Source organism: Lagopus leucura, unplaced genomic scaffold (genome assembly GCF_019238085.1).
Source record: "Lagopus leucura isolate 7727_CA_CO unplaced genomic scaffold, USGS_WTPT01 Super-Scaffold_100018, whole genome shotgun sequence".
Lineage (NCBI taxonomy): Eukaryota > Metazoa > Chordata > Aves > Galliformes > Phasianidae > Lagopus > Lagopus leucura.
The window spans coordinates 4,476,835-4,493,952 of record NW_024962272.1 but is presented as its reverse complement, the minus strand read 5'-3'; the positions used below and the strand labels follow the sequence as shown (position 1 = coordinate 4,493,952).

General features: G+C 38.2%; 1 protein-coding gene across 2 annotated transcripts in view; it reads left to right on the top strand.

Annotated features, from left to right (window-relative positions):
• Positions 1–17,118, top strand: part of PSIP1 (PC4 and SFRS1 interacting protein 1) — a 36,866-nt gene that overhangs the window by 6,624 nt on the left and 13,124 nt on the right. For both annotated transcript variants that reach the window (XM_042877441.1, XM_042877440.1), the window contains exons 4-10: positions 2,750–2,866; positions 7,199–7,306; positions 7,870–7,932; positions 11,499–11,622; positions 13,991–14,066; positions 14,693–14,918; positions 15,555–15,673. In XM_042877441.1, the coding sequence (XP_042733375.1) occupies positions 2,750–2,866; positions 7,199–7,306; positions 7,870–7,932; positions 11,499–11,622; positions 13,991–14,066; positions 14,693–14,918; positions 15,555–15,673 (833 nt within the window). The remainder of the gene's footprint in view (positions 1–2,749; positions 2,867–7,198; positions 7,307–7,869; positions 7,933–11,498; positions 11,623–13,990; positions 14,067–14,692; positions 14,919–15,554; positions 15,674–17,118) is intronic.

Here is a 17,118-nt window from a genome sequence, read left to right as displayed (position 1 = left end):
AGATGGTACTAAAAGAGAATACCTGCAAATGGCAGCCACATTCTGCAAAAGAAGTTGGAATGCAAAACTGATTAAGGGTTACTTAATCTGACAAAAAAACACCTATAAGAGTCTACTTTAGGGACAGTTCTTTGGCAATACTTGATGCTTTCTAGTCACTGTCATGACTCCCCAAAGATGTCATTTCATGGGAAAATAAAACAACCTTTGAATTAATTTTCAGAATGAATGTTATATCACTGTTCCTTCAGAGAGGCACAGGTTGGATGGAAAAATGTGGCTTTATCCACGAATAAAATTGTAGTGATACTTTTTTTTTGTTTCAGTTTTACTTGTTTTCATCTTATGTGTTCATATGAGCTTTATTTTTTTTCTTTGCAGAACGATGTACATCTCACAAAGCTGGGGTTTCAGAATTACCTTGTTTCACATTCTTGTCAGTTCCCTTGGTGTTTTGACTGTACTGCAGCTCTCCAGTTGATGAGGGTGTTACCTTAATATCATAATCTCTAAGCTGGGGAAATGAATACATAAGGTTCTTGCTCCTTGTAAGAGGACGCTCTTCTGCCTAATAAATAAGAAATAATCTCTGCTGTTGTCACAGTTAGTAACTAAAGACTTTGAAAGTAGTGGCTCAGGACATTGTAGTCTGGAAAGGGAATAGTTTAGGTATTAGATGTAATTATTGTTATGGTTTGCATGAGACTTGTATGTGAAGTAGGTTGGTAAAATGAGGAGGCTTGAAAACCAAAAAGGGCTTTTAAAGCCATGAGCAGCAAAACCCTCAAGTCAGGGAATTCTGAACAATTTAGGTAATTAACGCAAGGAATTTTTTTGTTAGTGATGTGCGCAAGGAGAAACAAAGACATTTGTGAAGAATACGTTTGCTTTCATCCATGTGCTTTGCTTCCCCACTCCTGTTCTCTGGTCCCTTTGGCATATGTAATAGTCAGTCCCTAGAACTAGGCAGTGGAGGTGTAGTTACTTTGTTTTTGCTGCTCCTTGTTTCTTTCTTCACCTTTGGGTGGGCTTCTCCAGGACTGTGGTCCCCTCAAAGGTGTACCTTTTTACCTCCATTCACTCAACTTCTCTGAGCTCTGGCCTGGCTGGGAGCACTCCTCCTGTGCCTCCTTTTCTCCTCAGTACCTTTCCTACTCTAGCCTTTCTTCTGCCTCAGTGTCCCTCATGCCCTGCGTGGGCATTAGGTCTGTGATCAGGTAACTTCTTCCTCTTTATGTCTGCTGCCATGCTTGGTCTCTGAGCTTATCATTGGTTTCTCTCCAGTCTGGGGCTGTCACTTCCTTCCCTGAGCCTTTGTCCAGCAGTGCCTTGGGCCCTGTGCTGGGTGCAGCATGGATTTGCAGTGGGTGCAGAGCTGGAGCAGGCTGAGGACAGCCCCTCAGGACTCTCCAGTGACCTGGGACACAGACTCATAAACCTGTTCATGTGCCCAAGGTAGTGTGAGAAAGGGTCAGTGTAGGGAGCAAGTTACCTTGAAAGTGAAGACGGATAGTTGGCTGAAGATATGGAGGAAGGGTTACTTAAGTAAATTGTGAAGTGGAAAGTTTCTCTAAAATATTTTGAAGTAGGGCAATATATTATTGCCTAGTAATATATTGTGGTAGTCCAAGTGAGTAAATGTGTATTTCTTAGCTGTATTCTTGGAGATAAATGTACCTTAAGTTGTTCTCTTTGTCTGCATGTGATGTACATATTACTGTTCGGTGTGTTTAAAAAAAAAAGAAAATACACCAAAAAAAAAAAACAAACACGAAAACATTCTCAGAGTTAAGTGAAGGACAGTTGCAGGACAGTAGCAGGGAAGACAGTTCCATTGTCAGTCTATAAATGGAGCGTGAGTAGGCAACTGTGTCAGGCCTCACACAACATAAGTTTAGAGGGGAAGCAGTCACATGGACAAATTGGCAAAATTGAAGTTTTATTTTGGATGCAAGACAATATTAAAGTGCCAGACTTGTCAGCTACTTACAGGGAGAGATGAACTTGCATTTTTTTAATCTCTTTTTGGGTATATTTTTTCTTGATAAGTTTTTCTGATAGTGGCATTTTTTGCTCAACTGCCAGAGCTAGCTGGAACATACTGAAAGCAGTAGTAATACATACCAGATGTTGCTTATAACTGCTAGTAAGGGAAGTGGCGGGTAGAAAGGAGCTTGTGGCTTGGGCTGAAGTCCAAAACCACATCCGCAAAGGAGGAATTATTAAAGAGTCAGGGGAGTTCTGCCAGCTTTGTTCGAAGGATATTTAGGAATGAGAATGCTATCCATAAAGTAATGGAATGAAAAAGAGTAATTCTGACTTCACCTCATTTATTTCTGTCTTTAACTTTCATTTTTTAGCCTTTGTTACGTTTTGTTTGCTGATGTTTTCAGGAGCAGGTAGCTCTTTTTCACTTAGATTGAAAGCTCATTTAAAAGCATTTATTGACAGGAGTCCTTGGAAGTTGAATTCAACTGAAACTTAATTTTCCTTAATTATGAATGAGAAAAAACTTACTTTGCAGTAGTTTCATCTTTATCGCATCAGAGCTTGGAAGTATTATCATGATAATACAACTTAAATTAAAACGTGAGGGAAATGGAAAAAATTACAGATTCCTGTAGTTCTATAAGTGTTCCTTATTGTGATGTTTTCTCCAGTAGCTTACAAGTGGTAGAACACCTCTCACTGTACTTATTCTGTAGTCCTGGAAAGGATTTGCATTTCAATTGTGATTTCTCTATTGAAGTCCCATCCAGCTGTTAACACATCGATCAAAGAAACTATTCAAGAAAGCAGTCAAGAGGCTGCAGAGGGAAGTGAAGAAAAATCAGGAGCCAAAAGGAGAAAGCCGTCTATCCCCAAAGTAAGTTAATCAATTTGTGTTTTGTTCTACTAGTAATCTTTTCAAGTAGAAATTGTATTGCTAGATTTTCATTAAAGGATATAGCTTCACTGCCATAGCTGCATTGCCTTTGCTTGTTTATATTCTTCAGTATTAGCATTTTTATCCTTCAATATACCTGGCAGGCATTTTGCATGCTTTTCAAAATTAATTTCTCTTCTGATTAAGGTCAGAATGCACTTAAATATATCGAGCATTTCTTAAGCATGTGAGATTCAAAATTATCTTCAAGGTTTAACTTTACCTTCTTTTCGCCAAAGACTGTTTAATATCATAGTCTGGTGTAACCATCTCTTCTGTTGCAGCTTAATCTTTTTAAAAAGCCTGAGACAGCATTAGAGCTGGTCTAGGCTAAAGGGGTTTTTCAGTGTATTTACCTGAATAACTGAAAGTCAGTTTGAATTATTACTCGCTTTGTGATGTGAATGGATACTGAAGATAATAGTATGTAGTAGGTAAAAAAGATGAGCTGCGTCAGTTGATGGATCAAGGAAGTGTCTTTTGAAAAATCAGTAGTTTATACAGACAGTGTTTAATTTAGTTGTTTGTAAAATTAAAACCTTCTGAAACAAGGCTGTGTTCTTAAGTGTACTGTATTTGCACTAAATAAAATGCCTTTCTACCTGAAACGTCTTAGCTTGCTGCTGCTGTACATACTCCATTTTTTGAGAGGAATCTTCATAGCTTACCATGCATTTAATGATAATAACACATGATAAAACCGTATCATATAGCTTTTAACTTTCTGCCCTTGAATATTTTGTGTAATTCAATGTCTTTTTTATGTAATACAGAAAAGTTGCGTGTTATCTCTTCTTAATTTTCTTAGACCAGAATCCTAAAATGAGATAAAAACTGAGAAGCAGATGAAACTGATAAGTTCATGATGTCTCATTTAATCCTAACTTGCTTCTGAGAATTGCTACACTATGGGGCAGTGGGTGCTTTTAATTGTCAGACTTTTTGTAAAGACTTGCTTTATTCTAATAGTATTCCTTTTGATTATTTGCCAAGTTTTTGTGTAGTTCTTTTGCAGGTGTTTGCAACTATCCTTTAGTATTGATTCACAGTTGAAACTGAAAACTTTCCAATGCGCTTAATAATATGTAGTAAATGCCTTGTGGAGGACTGGTGTCTAGGAGCCCTAAGCTTATTTTCCAAGAAAGGGAAAAAGACCTGTTGAGTTTAGTAAATGAACAAATGTTACTGTGCTTCTACTATACCAATGTATAATATCAGGAGTTATCTATGATTCTATGATTGTGTCTGGATTGAGACTTGAATATATCTGAGTTGTTTCTACCAACTTCTTGTTGCTTTGAGAGTTCTTAGTTTCATGGAATGGTTTGTGTTAAAAGAGACTTTTAAGATCATCTAGTTCCTCCTGCTACAGGCAGGGACGCTTCCTGCTTGACCAGGTTGCTCAGAGCCCCATCCAGCCTGGCCTTGAATGCTTCCGAGGGGGAGTATCTACAGACTCTTTGGGCAACCTGTTCCAGTGTCTCACCACCCTTATGGCAAAGAATTGCTTCCTAATATCTAGTCTAAATCTACCCTCTTCCATTTTTAAATCACTTCCCCTCATTCTGTCACTACGTGCCCTTACAAAAAGTTCCTCCCCAGCTTTCTTATAGGCCCCCTTCAGGTTGTGGAATGTCTTCTCAGAGCCTTCTCTTCTCCAGGCTGAAGAGCTCCAGCTCTCTCAGCCTGTCCTCATATGGGAAGTGCTCCAGCCTTCTGATAATCTTTGTGGCTCTCCTCTGGACCTTCTCCAGCAACTCCATGTCCTTGTGCTGGGTGCCCCAGAACTGGATTTGCTAATCTGGGTAGGATTTCATGAGAGCAGAATGGAGGGGCGGAATCACCTCCCTAAATGTGGTGGTCGTCCTTCTCTTGATGCAGCTGAGGATAAGGTTAGCCTTTTGGGCTGCAGGTGCACATTGCTGGCTCATGCTGAGTTGTCAGCTGACACCCCCTAATCCTTCTGTTCAGGACTACTCTTAAGCCATTCTCTACCCGACGTGTATCTCCTTGGGGTTGCCCTGACCCAGGTGCAGGACCTTACACTTGGCCTTGTTGAATTTCATAAGGGTGGTTGGCATGGCCCACCTCTCAAGCCTGTTCAGATCCCTCTGGAAAGCATCCTTTCCCTGTAGCATGTCATCTGCACTACTCTGCTTGATGTTAGCTGCAAACTCTCTGAGGGTGCACACAATCCTACTATCCATGTCACCTACAAAGATGTTAAATAGCACCAATCATCACTGGTCTCCACTTGGACATTGAGCTGTTGACTGCAACTCTTGAGTGCAACCATCCAGCCAGTTCTTTATCCGGTCAGCGATCCATCCATTAGATCATTTTTTTTCCCCAGTTTGATGACCAGGATGTCATGCAGGACAGTGTCAAATGCTTTGCACAAGAGCATGCAGATGGTGTCACTTGCTCTTCCTTTATCCACTGGAATTGCAACTCCATCTTAAAAGGCCCCCAGCTTTGTGAGGCATGACATACTCTTGGTGCAGGGCGTGTTGGTTGTTACCAATCACCTCATCTTTCTTTTTCACGTGCTGTGGTAGGGTCTTCAGGAGGATCTGCTCAGTGATGTTGCCAGACACAGAAGTGAGACTGATGTGTATGTGGTTCCTTGGATCTTCTTTTTTTCTCTTGAAAAGGAGGATTATGTTTCCCCTTTTCCAGTCAGTGGGAACTTCACTAGATTGCCATGACAATTCAAACATGAGCAGCTTGGCAACTTCATCTGCCCGTTCCCTCAGAACCCGTGAATGGATCTTGTTGGGCCCCATGGGCTTGTGCAGCACAAGTTCTTCAGATGTTCTCAAACATGATTTTCACTTACAGCAGTCAGATTTTCCTTCTCCAGGTCCTTGCTATTGCTTTCTGCAACGTGGTAGTGTGGCTAGAGCCCTTGCTGCTGAAGACTGAGGCAATTTAATACTAGCAAATTTTGAAGAATTGTTTGATTTATTTCTTGTAACTACACTTCAGAAACACTTTCCTGTATGTAATTTCATGCTAATATTAGTAAGCCAACTTTTCTTTCTTGTGAATGCACACTGCTGGTAAAAGCATTTGTTACCCAATGTTTGCTACTGCAAAGAAGAGAGCTTAAACTTTTTCTTGTTCTGAATGGATTCATCACTTTGCATCAGTGTTGATGTGTTCAGCAAGTAACTTGTGCTACTGGGGATGGCAGTGGCTTTATGCATCATGCTCTTGCTGAGAAAGAGCTTCCTGTCTGTTCTGAGCAGATACTTTGACACAGAAAGACCAGATTCAGCCCTTTGAACCCTTTGAAAAGTCCTGATTCATGTAATCAGTTTTGATCAACCTAAGGCAAAATATGAGCAGACTTACTCTTTTTCTTTTGATATTAGTGTAACTATATCTTGTTTTTAGTCATCGAACCTTGATTTCTTACTGTTTCAGTGAGTGGTAACCTAAAAAAGAATAAGCAAACTAAAACAGAACAGTCCTGAGTGATATTACATGTTTTTAAGTAATCATCAGTATTGCATGACAGCCTACTGCCTGAGCTGCTCTGTTCAATTTTGAAGTTTTAGGAGCTGTTGCTGTTATTAAAGTAAATTTTGCAACAGATGGGGCAAGTCAAGAAAATGAACTGAAGTTAGGAAAAAAAACACCAGCAAGTGTGGGCTGCAAGGAAGTGTTGATATTTACAAGGGAAAGACTAGAAACTTTGTATTCAAACCTAACTTCTCATCTTAAAATACTAGTTTTCATTTTAAGTAAGAAAATAGAAGAAACAACGTGAAGGGTGTGGGTTAGATGACTTTATCACTAATAATTGTCTGAAATAAGACAAATAACCTTGCATGTGGTCTGTTTACTACATGAAGTCATCGTTTTGTAGAGTTTGGACTTCGTTCAAGCTGGTCTGTGATTCTTCCATGTTTGTGTGTGCAGATAGGCTGATCTAAGTGAATCTTGTATTTATTTTATTAAGAAACACCATTATGACTGAGTTATTCATATCTGGAGTTCACTTGAATGTTGTGAACAGTTAGAAATACTCTTTTAGTGGTAATACAGTGAAGTAGTGCAGTTATGTTACCGCAAACACAAAGAGGACTTGAAGACAAAGTGGTTTGCAATATTTGAAAGTGGTCCTGCCATTAGTTTCAGTGTGTATGTAAGAAGGCATGTATATAGACTGAGAGTGAAAAACAGCATGATGATTATTGGTATGTTCTCATTTAACATTTTCCTTCTTTTTCATATGTTTTTGACTCTGTATTATTCTGTTTGCAGTTATCTCCCAAAGAGGATAACAACTTACCTGCAGAAGCTGAAGCAGAAGAAAAGGAGATGCCTACTACAAAGGAAGATGATGTACCTTCTGAAAAAAACAGCAAAGAAGTATGTGAAAGCTTTTACTGTGTACCAGAGCATATTTTAATATTACATCAGTTAATAGAGAAATTTTATGCACAGGGAAGCCACAGCTACTGTTAGTGTGACAGTCTCAGTTTGGTATGTAAAACTTACTGTGTGTTTGCTCTCATTGAAATAAGCAGGAATAGAAGCTTTCATCAGGTAGACAAACCAGATTAAAGTTTATTCAGTTTAAAAATTGGTGGAACAGTGTTTTCATCACTCTGTGTAGCAAGTGCAACTTTTTTTAAAAAGAGTAGATAAAGAGATCAGTTGCTAAATGATGATTTAAATAAAGCTATGTAGTAATGTTGTAGCCTTATTTCTTACCTTTCAGTAGGAAATCTTGGTTACCATATAATGATATCCAAAAGCAGGAAATGCCTTTATGATAATTTTTGTAAATTATATATTCCCAATTCAGTTGTGGGAAGGAATAAAACAAACTAGAAACATGGTTTTGTTTGTGGAAAAGATCACAAAAACTTATAAACATATCAGATATGTTCTTTTCCTAAACTCTTAGCACCATTTTTAATTTTTCACAGGGTGTGGTGAAAACAGATGATGCTTCTATTCCCAAAGTTGCTAGAAGAGGAAGAAAAAGAAAGGTAGCAGTATACTTAAATATTTCACCTTCTTGAAATTTTTTAGTGGGGTGGTAACAGTTATCATTTTCTGTGGTGGCAAATTAGGCATAAGTTGGTAACAGTTATCATTTTCTTTGGTGGCAAATTATGCATTCCTTCCAAATATAGTTGAAAGTTTTGTAGGAATGATCATTCTCCCAAGAGGACATTTCACATTTTTGTTTGAGCTCAGTGTAGGGTAAGGAGTTTTCTTTTTTCCACACATAGGCACATAGTGTAAGTGACAATAATTGAAATAAAATAACTTGCTTTGAAGCTCTGAAGGAAAAAGGAAAAACAGACAAATTAAGAGCCTTCATACTGAACCAGCACCTGAAATACTTCTATTCTTTCCTAAGATTGTATGTTTGTGGTCTCTTTTGGGAAGAAACAGTTGTAGTATGAAAGAAGCAGTTCCAACTGTTGTCTTACTGTTTTCCACCATTGATGTTAATGTGGATGTACAGAAAGCTAGATTGGAGCACTGTCCAAGTGAAATCTAGATTAAAATGGAGCAAAGTGTAATTTTAATTTGAAACGACTTCTTTTTAAGTTGATTCATTAATGCTGACAGCAGGGATGAGTGCAGAAATTTACCTGTGGACTAGTGTGCTTGCCACAGATGAATAGTATGCTATCATCTCCTTTATGCAAGATGCACATTTGTGTATTCCTACAAAAGCAACTTATATTTATATAAATTTTGAAGTTTTAAAGAACACCTTATTTGAAAAAAAACTACGAAAGTAAATCTGAAATAATATGCAAGAAAATGTCTAGTCTGAACAGCAGGGAGTTGAAAATACGTGTCAGTGTACATATACCTGATACTTGTAAATGGGAGAGAAGCCTCAGATGGCACTAGAACAGATCTTGTGCTTTAGTTCTCATAATGCACTCAAATCATGGCTGTAGTGTTTTTTAGTTTTGTTTAACGCAGCTGATTTTTGTTTATGTCATAATGCATTTCAGACCCAAGGTGGCTTCTTCTGTAATGCTTGGCAGCTCAAGTTGACAGATGTGTTTAGTGTGTGCTGTATGTGGTAGGCGCGTTAACCAAAAATTTGTGTACTGCTGGACATTGCTGGGTCAGAGTGGTTAAGGTTGAAAGGGGTTTGTTTTTCCACTTGGGCCATCAGCTCTCCTTGAGCAGGGACACCAGAGCAGACTGCAGAAGATCACGTGCAGGCAGCTCTTGAAGATCTCTAAGAAGGAGACCCTGTGGCCTCTCTAGCAGCCTGTGCCAGTGCTTGGTTACCTGCATGGCACAGAAGTGCTTCCTGTGACAAAACCTTCTGTGTTCCTTTTTGTGCCTGTTGCTTCTTTCTCGGTGCTGGACAAAGAGTTTCTGTCCTCTTAGCACCTTCCCTTCAGGTGTTGAGAGGTGTTGATAAGATGACCTTTGAGCCTTTTGTTCTCCAGGCAAACAGTCCCAACTCTTGGCCTCTTCACACAGGAGGGGTCTTCTGGTCTCTTTACTGAAGGTATGTTGTGATAATTACAGGCCAGGTGAATCTTTGCACTGCTGACCGCTACCCTCTAGGCCAAATCATTCAGTTTTCAGAAATCCACATCGCTATCTGCTCATCCAACCTGTGCTTTGACAGTTTCTTTTATGCTGTGCATAGTTAGAGTCCTTACAGAATTGTAGGAAGGAAGACTATATCCACTGTTCTCTTCTTTCCCATCAAGCTAGTGATGCCATAGAAGCTTACTGAGTTGGTCTGACCTGACCTCCCATAGTCTTTGTTAGCTACTAATGATTTGCTTCTCTTTTGTGAATCTGGAAATAATTTCCTGGGTTGAGCTGTTCAGTCACTTTCCCAAAGAAGATGCTGAGACTGACCAGCCTGGGACCTCCTTCTTGCTCTTTTTTGAAGGTAAAAGCAATGTTTGCTTTCCTCAGTTGCCACAGTTGAGCAAGACTTACAGAAGAGTGGCTTTGCAGTTGCATCTACTGGCTCCCTCAGTACAAGCTTGAATGCCATTGCATTTGCAAGTATCTGGTTTGCTCAAGTGTTTTCAAACTAGATCCTCATCCACAAAGTATCTGTCTTTCTTGCTCTGGTCTCAGTTTGGTCTCTGGGACCTTGGATCCCTAAAGGCTAATCTTGCTTGTGGAGGTTGAGGCAAAAAAGGGATTCAATTGGTATCTTGGCCTTAACATTTTCCCCAGTAACCTCAGTCTCTTTTTCTGTTGTTAACAAAATACGCAGAGGACCTACATCTTCCCCAGTCTTTCTTTTGTCATTGACATTCTTTAAGAAACCCTTTCTGTTCCCCTCTTCATATCTTTGGTAAGATTAGATTCTGTCTGGGCTTCAGCTTTCTTAACTTGATCCCTGGCTCTTGTGATAATGTCTCTGTTCCTCTCAGGCTAGCTGTCCTTGTTTCTATCTTCTATCTATTTGTGTTGACTTTGGCCAGGAGATCCTTGTTCATTCATGTGAGTCTCCTTGCATTTTTGCCTAAATTCCTCTTTGTTGGGATGCATTGCTGTGGAGCTTAAACAAAAAAAATGTAATATTTCAAGGAATGTGGTGTAGGCTTGTGGTTAGAAAAGAACATCGGCTGTATGGTGATACAGCCTTGAATGTGTACTTTATCTTCCTTGAAAGGAACGTGGTGTTTTCTTGTCTTGAAACTGTTTTGTTTTGTTTTTTTTAATCTTAATAGTTATTTTTCTTTCTTAAACTATGTGAAATAAACACAGTTATGATGTACTTTAGTCATGATTTAAGTTTGTTCTTTAAAAATATATCCAATTATGACTGCATCCAGGAAGAATATAAACATGTATTTGCTGCTACTTTTTCTGTTGCTGCTGTGTGATGTACCTGTATCCAGGACACTAAACTCCTGAGAGTATTTTCTCCTGTTAGTTTTTATTAAGATTCTTTTTCTCTGCCTAATAAAATGCTTCTGAAGGAAATGCTTATGCATTCCTTAAGATGTTCTTTTGTCATAAGTTCCCCCCCTCCCCACTTTTTACAACCAAGCCCCTCTAAGATGACTGTATTGTTAAAGTTCATAATTTATGGTTAGTTCAATTTAGCTTATGATTTTTTTCTGTTGCAAATAATTAGCTACAAAGCAGGTAGTTGAGAAGCTTCATCTGCTTTCATGATGTTGTGACATATCTGAGAGATTATACCATTTAAAAGAGTAATATTTGTGTATGGGGCAAAATGAATTTACATCCTTAGAACTGGAAAACTGGGTTTTGGCAGTCATTACTAATTTAAAGGACTCATTATTATTATATTTTTTGAACTGAGATTTCGGGTTTTTTTTCTTCATTTTCTGAAGATAGGCTGGTTCAGGCTATCTGAAACATTACTGTATGTAGTCACAGTAGGTAGTTATAGAATGGAGAACATGAAGCAAACGATTTTTAAGTATAATCTACAAAATTTGTATTTTTTTATTTAGAAATAATAGAGTAATAATGAATGCGTTTAAAAACTGTTGTCTGAGAAAGTAGTTGAGAAGTTGGTGCTTTCATTCATTTCATACATTTCATTTGGGAAATATATTCTTTAAATTAGGCTGAAAAACAAGGTGAAGCTGAGGAAACAGCAGTAGTGGCAACAGCAGCAGTGGTATCAGCAGCAGCAGCAACTCCAGTGACTGTGTCTCCAAAAGTAAGCCCAAAAAGAGGAAGACCAGCAGGTAACTATAAAAGAATAATATTTTGTCCTGCTGAAATACCTTAATATAATTAAAGAGGGTTTACTGTATCTTTCCTATAAACTACTACAGAGTATAGATAGAATCAGTTGTAAAGAGAAAATATATCTCAAACTTAGAATTTAGGGTATCACAGAATCACACAGAATCACAGAATCACCCGGGTTGGAAGGGACCCCAAGGATCATGTAGTTCCAACCCCCCTGCCTAGCAGGGCCACCAAACATACACATTCAGATCAGGTTGCCCAGGACCCCGTCCAACCTGGCCTTAAACACGTCCAAGGACGGGGCATCCACAACCTCCCTGGGCAGCCCGTTCCAGGGCCTAACCACTCTCCTAGTAAAGAACTTCCCCCTAACATCCAACCTAAATCTTCCCTCCTTCAACTTGGATCCATTTCCCCTAGTCCTGCTATTGTCAGCCCTTTTGAAGAGTTTACTCCCCTCCTGGGTGTAGGTTCCCTTCAGGTATTGATAGGCTGCAATGAGGTCACCCCGCAGCCTTCTCTTCTCCAGGCTGAACAAGCCCAACTCCCTCAGCCTGTCCTCATAGGGGAGCCCCCTGATCATCTTAGTCGCCCTCCTCTGGACCCTTTCCAAAATCTCTATGTCTTTCTTGTACTGAGGGCTCCACACCTGGACACAGTACTCCAGATGGGGCCTCACAAGAGCCGAGTAGAGAGGGACAATCACCTCCCTGTCCCTGCTGGCCACCCCTCTCCTGATGGAGCCCAGGATCCCATTTGCCTTTCGAGCTGCCAGAGCGCACTGCTGGCTCATATAAATAATATAAATGTATAATAAAGGTATAAATGGATTTAAACTGTGAGCATTAGTACTCTGAATAAGGCTTGCTGTTTTGGGGTAGGAGAGTTACCTTCAGGAAGATATTCTTCATAGAACACTCATAAAAAATAGACTGCAGTAAGGTTCCTCTGTGCATTGTTGACTTATGAAGTTTTCCGTACTTACAGAAATACTAAAATTTTTTGTTAGAACATCCTTAAAGCATGAGTAAGAGAACTGAGGGAAGATTGTGCCTGTAGGTGGAGCTGAGAGAATAATAAAAGCAAGCAAAGAGCAGGAGAGACTTCTTTAATTAAATACGTAAATCAATATGTGTAGATAAACAGAAAAAGGAAATGAAAATTCAGCTACTTTATTTTAAACTGTATAATTTGAAACATTTACTTAAAATTCTGCTTTTTTTGTTTTGGTTTGTTTTATTTTTTTTCTTTCAAAGTAGCAATGATCTGATTTATTGAAATTTCTGTGCTGAGCTTGTAGATACTGTAGATATTCTTGAACTGATTGTAATACTGTTTTTGTAGCAATACATTGCCTGAGTGTCTAGACTGGGAAACAAATAATTTATATTCATCTGTATCTACTGAAAGCATAAAAATAGCTTACAGGAAGTGCAACCACAGTTAAACCAACTTAATTGCATTTATCTTGGAAGCTATGAAGAAATTAAGTGTCGCTCTAGTCCATAATTTCATTATATTAGTAAATGTACTTTTCAAATATTTGTATTTGTTTCTGTCTTATAACATATTGTTTCTAATCCCTACTGTCTTAGAGCAGGAGTCTTTAAGAGATGCTTTTGACACTTGTATAAAATACCTTATCCCAAGATGTACTAGGAAGCATTTTCTGATGTTGGTATGGTGCATGCAGCTCTTGCTTAAGAGTCCTCAATACTGACACCAGCAGGAATTTAAACACTAACATTTCCTAACGACGTGCTTACTATGATCAGACAGACAACTTCAGCAAATTAAAAGCAGTGCACCAAGTATTTTTGTTTGACAGAATTCAAAGGGTGTAAGTGCCAAGAAGGCAGACTGTTTGTCTTGCTATAAAAATGTGGTGAACCGCAAAGTTTTCCTGTATACTTAGGCACAGCGTTAGAGCATCTTGAAAGTAGTTTGCTAGCAAGAAAATTCAGAGAAACTCTGGGATGTACCTAAAATTATTGATAGTAAACAGATGGCATGTAAATGTGGACAGGAAGTGACTGCTTTCAGCTTATTGCTGGTCTTCCTCCTTCAGTTTATTTGTTTCATGTTGTGTAACTAATACAGGTCCTAAACACACCACACAGAAAACAGAAGAATTAGTAGTTTGAACCTGTTGTTGAAAAATCAGTAATGTATGGAATAACTAAGTTTTCTGAGATTTTTGGTTAAAGCCTGGTACTCTTGCAATTCATGTAATAACTATCTGGATCCTTTGAAATTTGTAAAATATCAATATTCTAAGAGTAGCTTCTGACTAAGAATCTTTCCTCGTAGACAAGGAATAGATAGTGGCTGTGGACTAACAAATCATTTTCCTTATACTAGCTTCTGAAGTAAAAGTTCCAAAACCGAGAGGGAGACCCAAGTTGGTGAAGCCACCTTGTCTTTCTGAAAGTGACCTGTGAGTAGTTTATTTGTTTCTATAGAAAGCTTCTTAACTATTAACAACATTGTTCCTTGCTAAGACTTCATAATTCTTACTTTGTAAATTCAAACTTCTCTTCTGACAGTACAGTGAATTCCAGCACTGTCTGCTGCTTACATTTCTTTTTTTACCTTCCTTTTTTCTTGCATGGAGCCCCTAATGATTCTCATAACTGAAGGAAAAGTTCAGCATTAGCATAATTTTCAGTAGGTGAGCAAATGTAGTATTTCAGGCTACGTACACTTAAGTACAACTTAAAATATTGAAGTGTTTCCAGTCTGAAGTGTTCCTTGCTCCTGCAGGCATATGCGTGTAGAGAACTTATGACCATTGGCTTCTGGATTTTGGGTCTATGTACGCATTTTCTGCTTCATTAAGACCTCTGTATTATTAATACTTTATTCTTTTGTTTTGTGCAGGTAATGGACTAATTTTAGAAAAAGGCTTGAGTGTTTTCTGGAAAGTCATTAAATGAACTGAGTGAATTAACTTAAATATTCTGTAGTTAAAATAGAAGAAAAACACCTTCCTGAATTAAGACAATGTGATTGTTTTTAAACTCACTGTTGATAGTTGATATCTAAATACTGTTCATGTGTCAGTGTTAATGAGGAGGAGAAAGCAAAGAAAAAAGGACCAGATGAGAAGCCTAAAAAACAAGTGAAGAAGGATGAGGAAGGTCAGAAGGAAGAGGAAAAACCAAAGAAGGAATATGATAAAAAAGATGGGAAGAAAGAGGCTGAACCAAAAAGGAAAAATACTGCAAAACTGGGTTGTGCATCAGCTTCTGATTCTGAAGATGAGGGGGGAGAAGAAGAAGGTGATAAGGTATAATTTGGCTTTTCAGACCCATTTATTATAAAAAAAAGTTGTATCACTAAAGATGGTTCTTGATGTTAATGCCAGACCTTTATGAAGGTTGGAACCTTGTGGTTTGCTGATACAAAGATGCAAAACAAAAACTGTAAAACTTTTTTTGTCAGATATTTTTTTCAGGAACTTCTTCAGTATTTTTTTTAATAAAATCTTTTCTAAGACACTTGAAGATGGATTTAATTTTTCTTTTTGTAGTGCAGAAGTTTGGTTTTTGTTTTTTTTTGGGGTGCATCTAAGAGAATACTTGGCTTGAAATAAGTTTTTGAAAGTCTTGACATCATCCTAGTCATCTCAATTTCTTTGCTTCTGTGGTATTCAGGATAATTTCTTCTTACTGGAGAAGGAAGGAGGGAGGAAGGACTAATAAAATCCAGAGATAACAGTATTAGAAGGCCTCGTACTTAGTTGCATAGAAAGCCAGTTCTTGTCAGGCTGTTACTTGAACAGTTGCTGTAGACTCATTCTCTCTCTGTGTGTAGGCAGGTTTATATGACTCCTGAGATAAGGATTTAGTAGTCTTTCTTTTCGGTAATCTAAACACCTCTTTTCTCTTTCCAATCCCAAAAACACAAAAAAAAAAAAAACCAGAAGAAAAAAGGGGGAAGAAGCTTGCAGTCAACTCATAGAAGAAACATCATGAGAGGCCAGCATGAGAAAGAGGGGACAGAGAGAAAACGTAAGCAAGAGGAACAGGGAGAAAGTGAACTGTGAGTATTTTTGAAAGGATGTCTTAAGCTTGTGTGAGTACTTTGAAACTAGGAAGAGAAAGAGATACCTGTTTAAAAAAAAAAAAAACAAAAAAAAACCCATGCTGGTTTGTACTGTATTTTGTTTTTTCCATCTGCCTGTTTTTCGGTCAATTTTAACTTCCAGTGGACAGTGATAAGCCCTTCTAAATCAGTGTATACAAGTCTGGGCAGATGGGAAGAATTGAACCTAGAAATAAAGTGATGTTCATTTTTCAGTCAGTTAGAGCTTCCATGAGATGACAGCTCCTGCATTCTATTTAGACTATACATGTGAAAAGGGAAGTAAAATAGCTGCTCTGAATATTTGTCTTTAAGACATTTGATTAAGAGTGATAGGATCTGTTAATCCATGTTTATGGATTATTTTTTTTTTAATCACATCGTGGAATGTGTAGGGATTCCTGGAAAACATTTCCTTCTCTAGCAGCAGGAGCACACACTATCAGACAAAACAGAAAAAAAAATTATTATTCTGCTCTGGCACTGCAAAGCCAGTTGACTAAGAGTCCTCTGCAATCAGAAGATAAATTATCACAAATGAATCAAGCCTAAGAGTGAAGAGAAGATCCTTCCATGAACTGGAGGAGAGGGGGCAGGGCAATAGGAGGAAATTCACTTCATTCTCAAGACCTGTCCTCAAATGGGTGAAGAAGCCATCACTACAAAAGCATGATGTTCCCATCCCCACAGTTGGTGGGAGGGCAGAAGAAAAGGAGAACAAGGTAAAAACTCTGAGAAGCAGAAAGAGGATAATGGTCTGCTTTGTTCATAGCTGTGCAGTTCTACTTTTTCTGACGTACATCAACAAGATTCTGGTTTAGAGTTTTTGATCCTCCTGCCCTTACTTTTCCTCCTCTTCCTATCACTCCTATGAAAAACTAACAGTTATTTTACCAGCCCATAGGAAACCGAAGTATTTCCAACTCCAGAGATAGTAAATTGTTCTCAGCAATTCTTAATATATCACTGCTTAAATCTGGCATAAACTGATTTCTGCAGTCAACTGTCATGTATTGGTTTGGTTACAGTAATCAAGTCTCTAATTTTAAACAGCTTTTGTATTTTATGTTCTAGGGGATACTTATAGCTTAGTTTAAGAGAAATGGGAGTAGTAGTTAATTTTAATGAATGCATAATGAATTGTAGCTGGTATCTAAAAGCACAAGTCTCAATACTGATTAAAAGTAGAAGCACTTCTTTTTTGTGCTGTTTCAAGCTTTTCTGTTAATATTCAGAATATAGGCCTATCCTTCTTTGGTTGTCTTTCCCATCTGTTTTAATCTACTTCTTCTCATGTCTGTTATAACTACTGGATTACTATTTATGTAAGTAATAACAGTGCTTTGAACAAAAAGCATTGTCTGTGCTACCAGTTGAAGTAAATTAGCCTTATGTATGTCCTA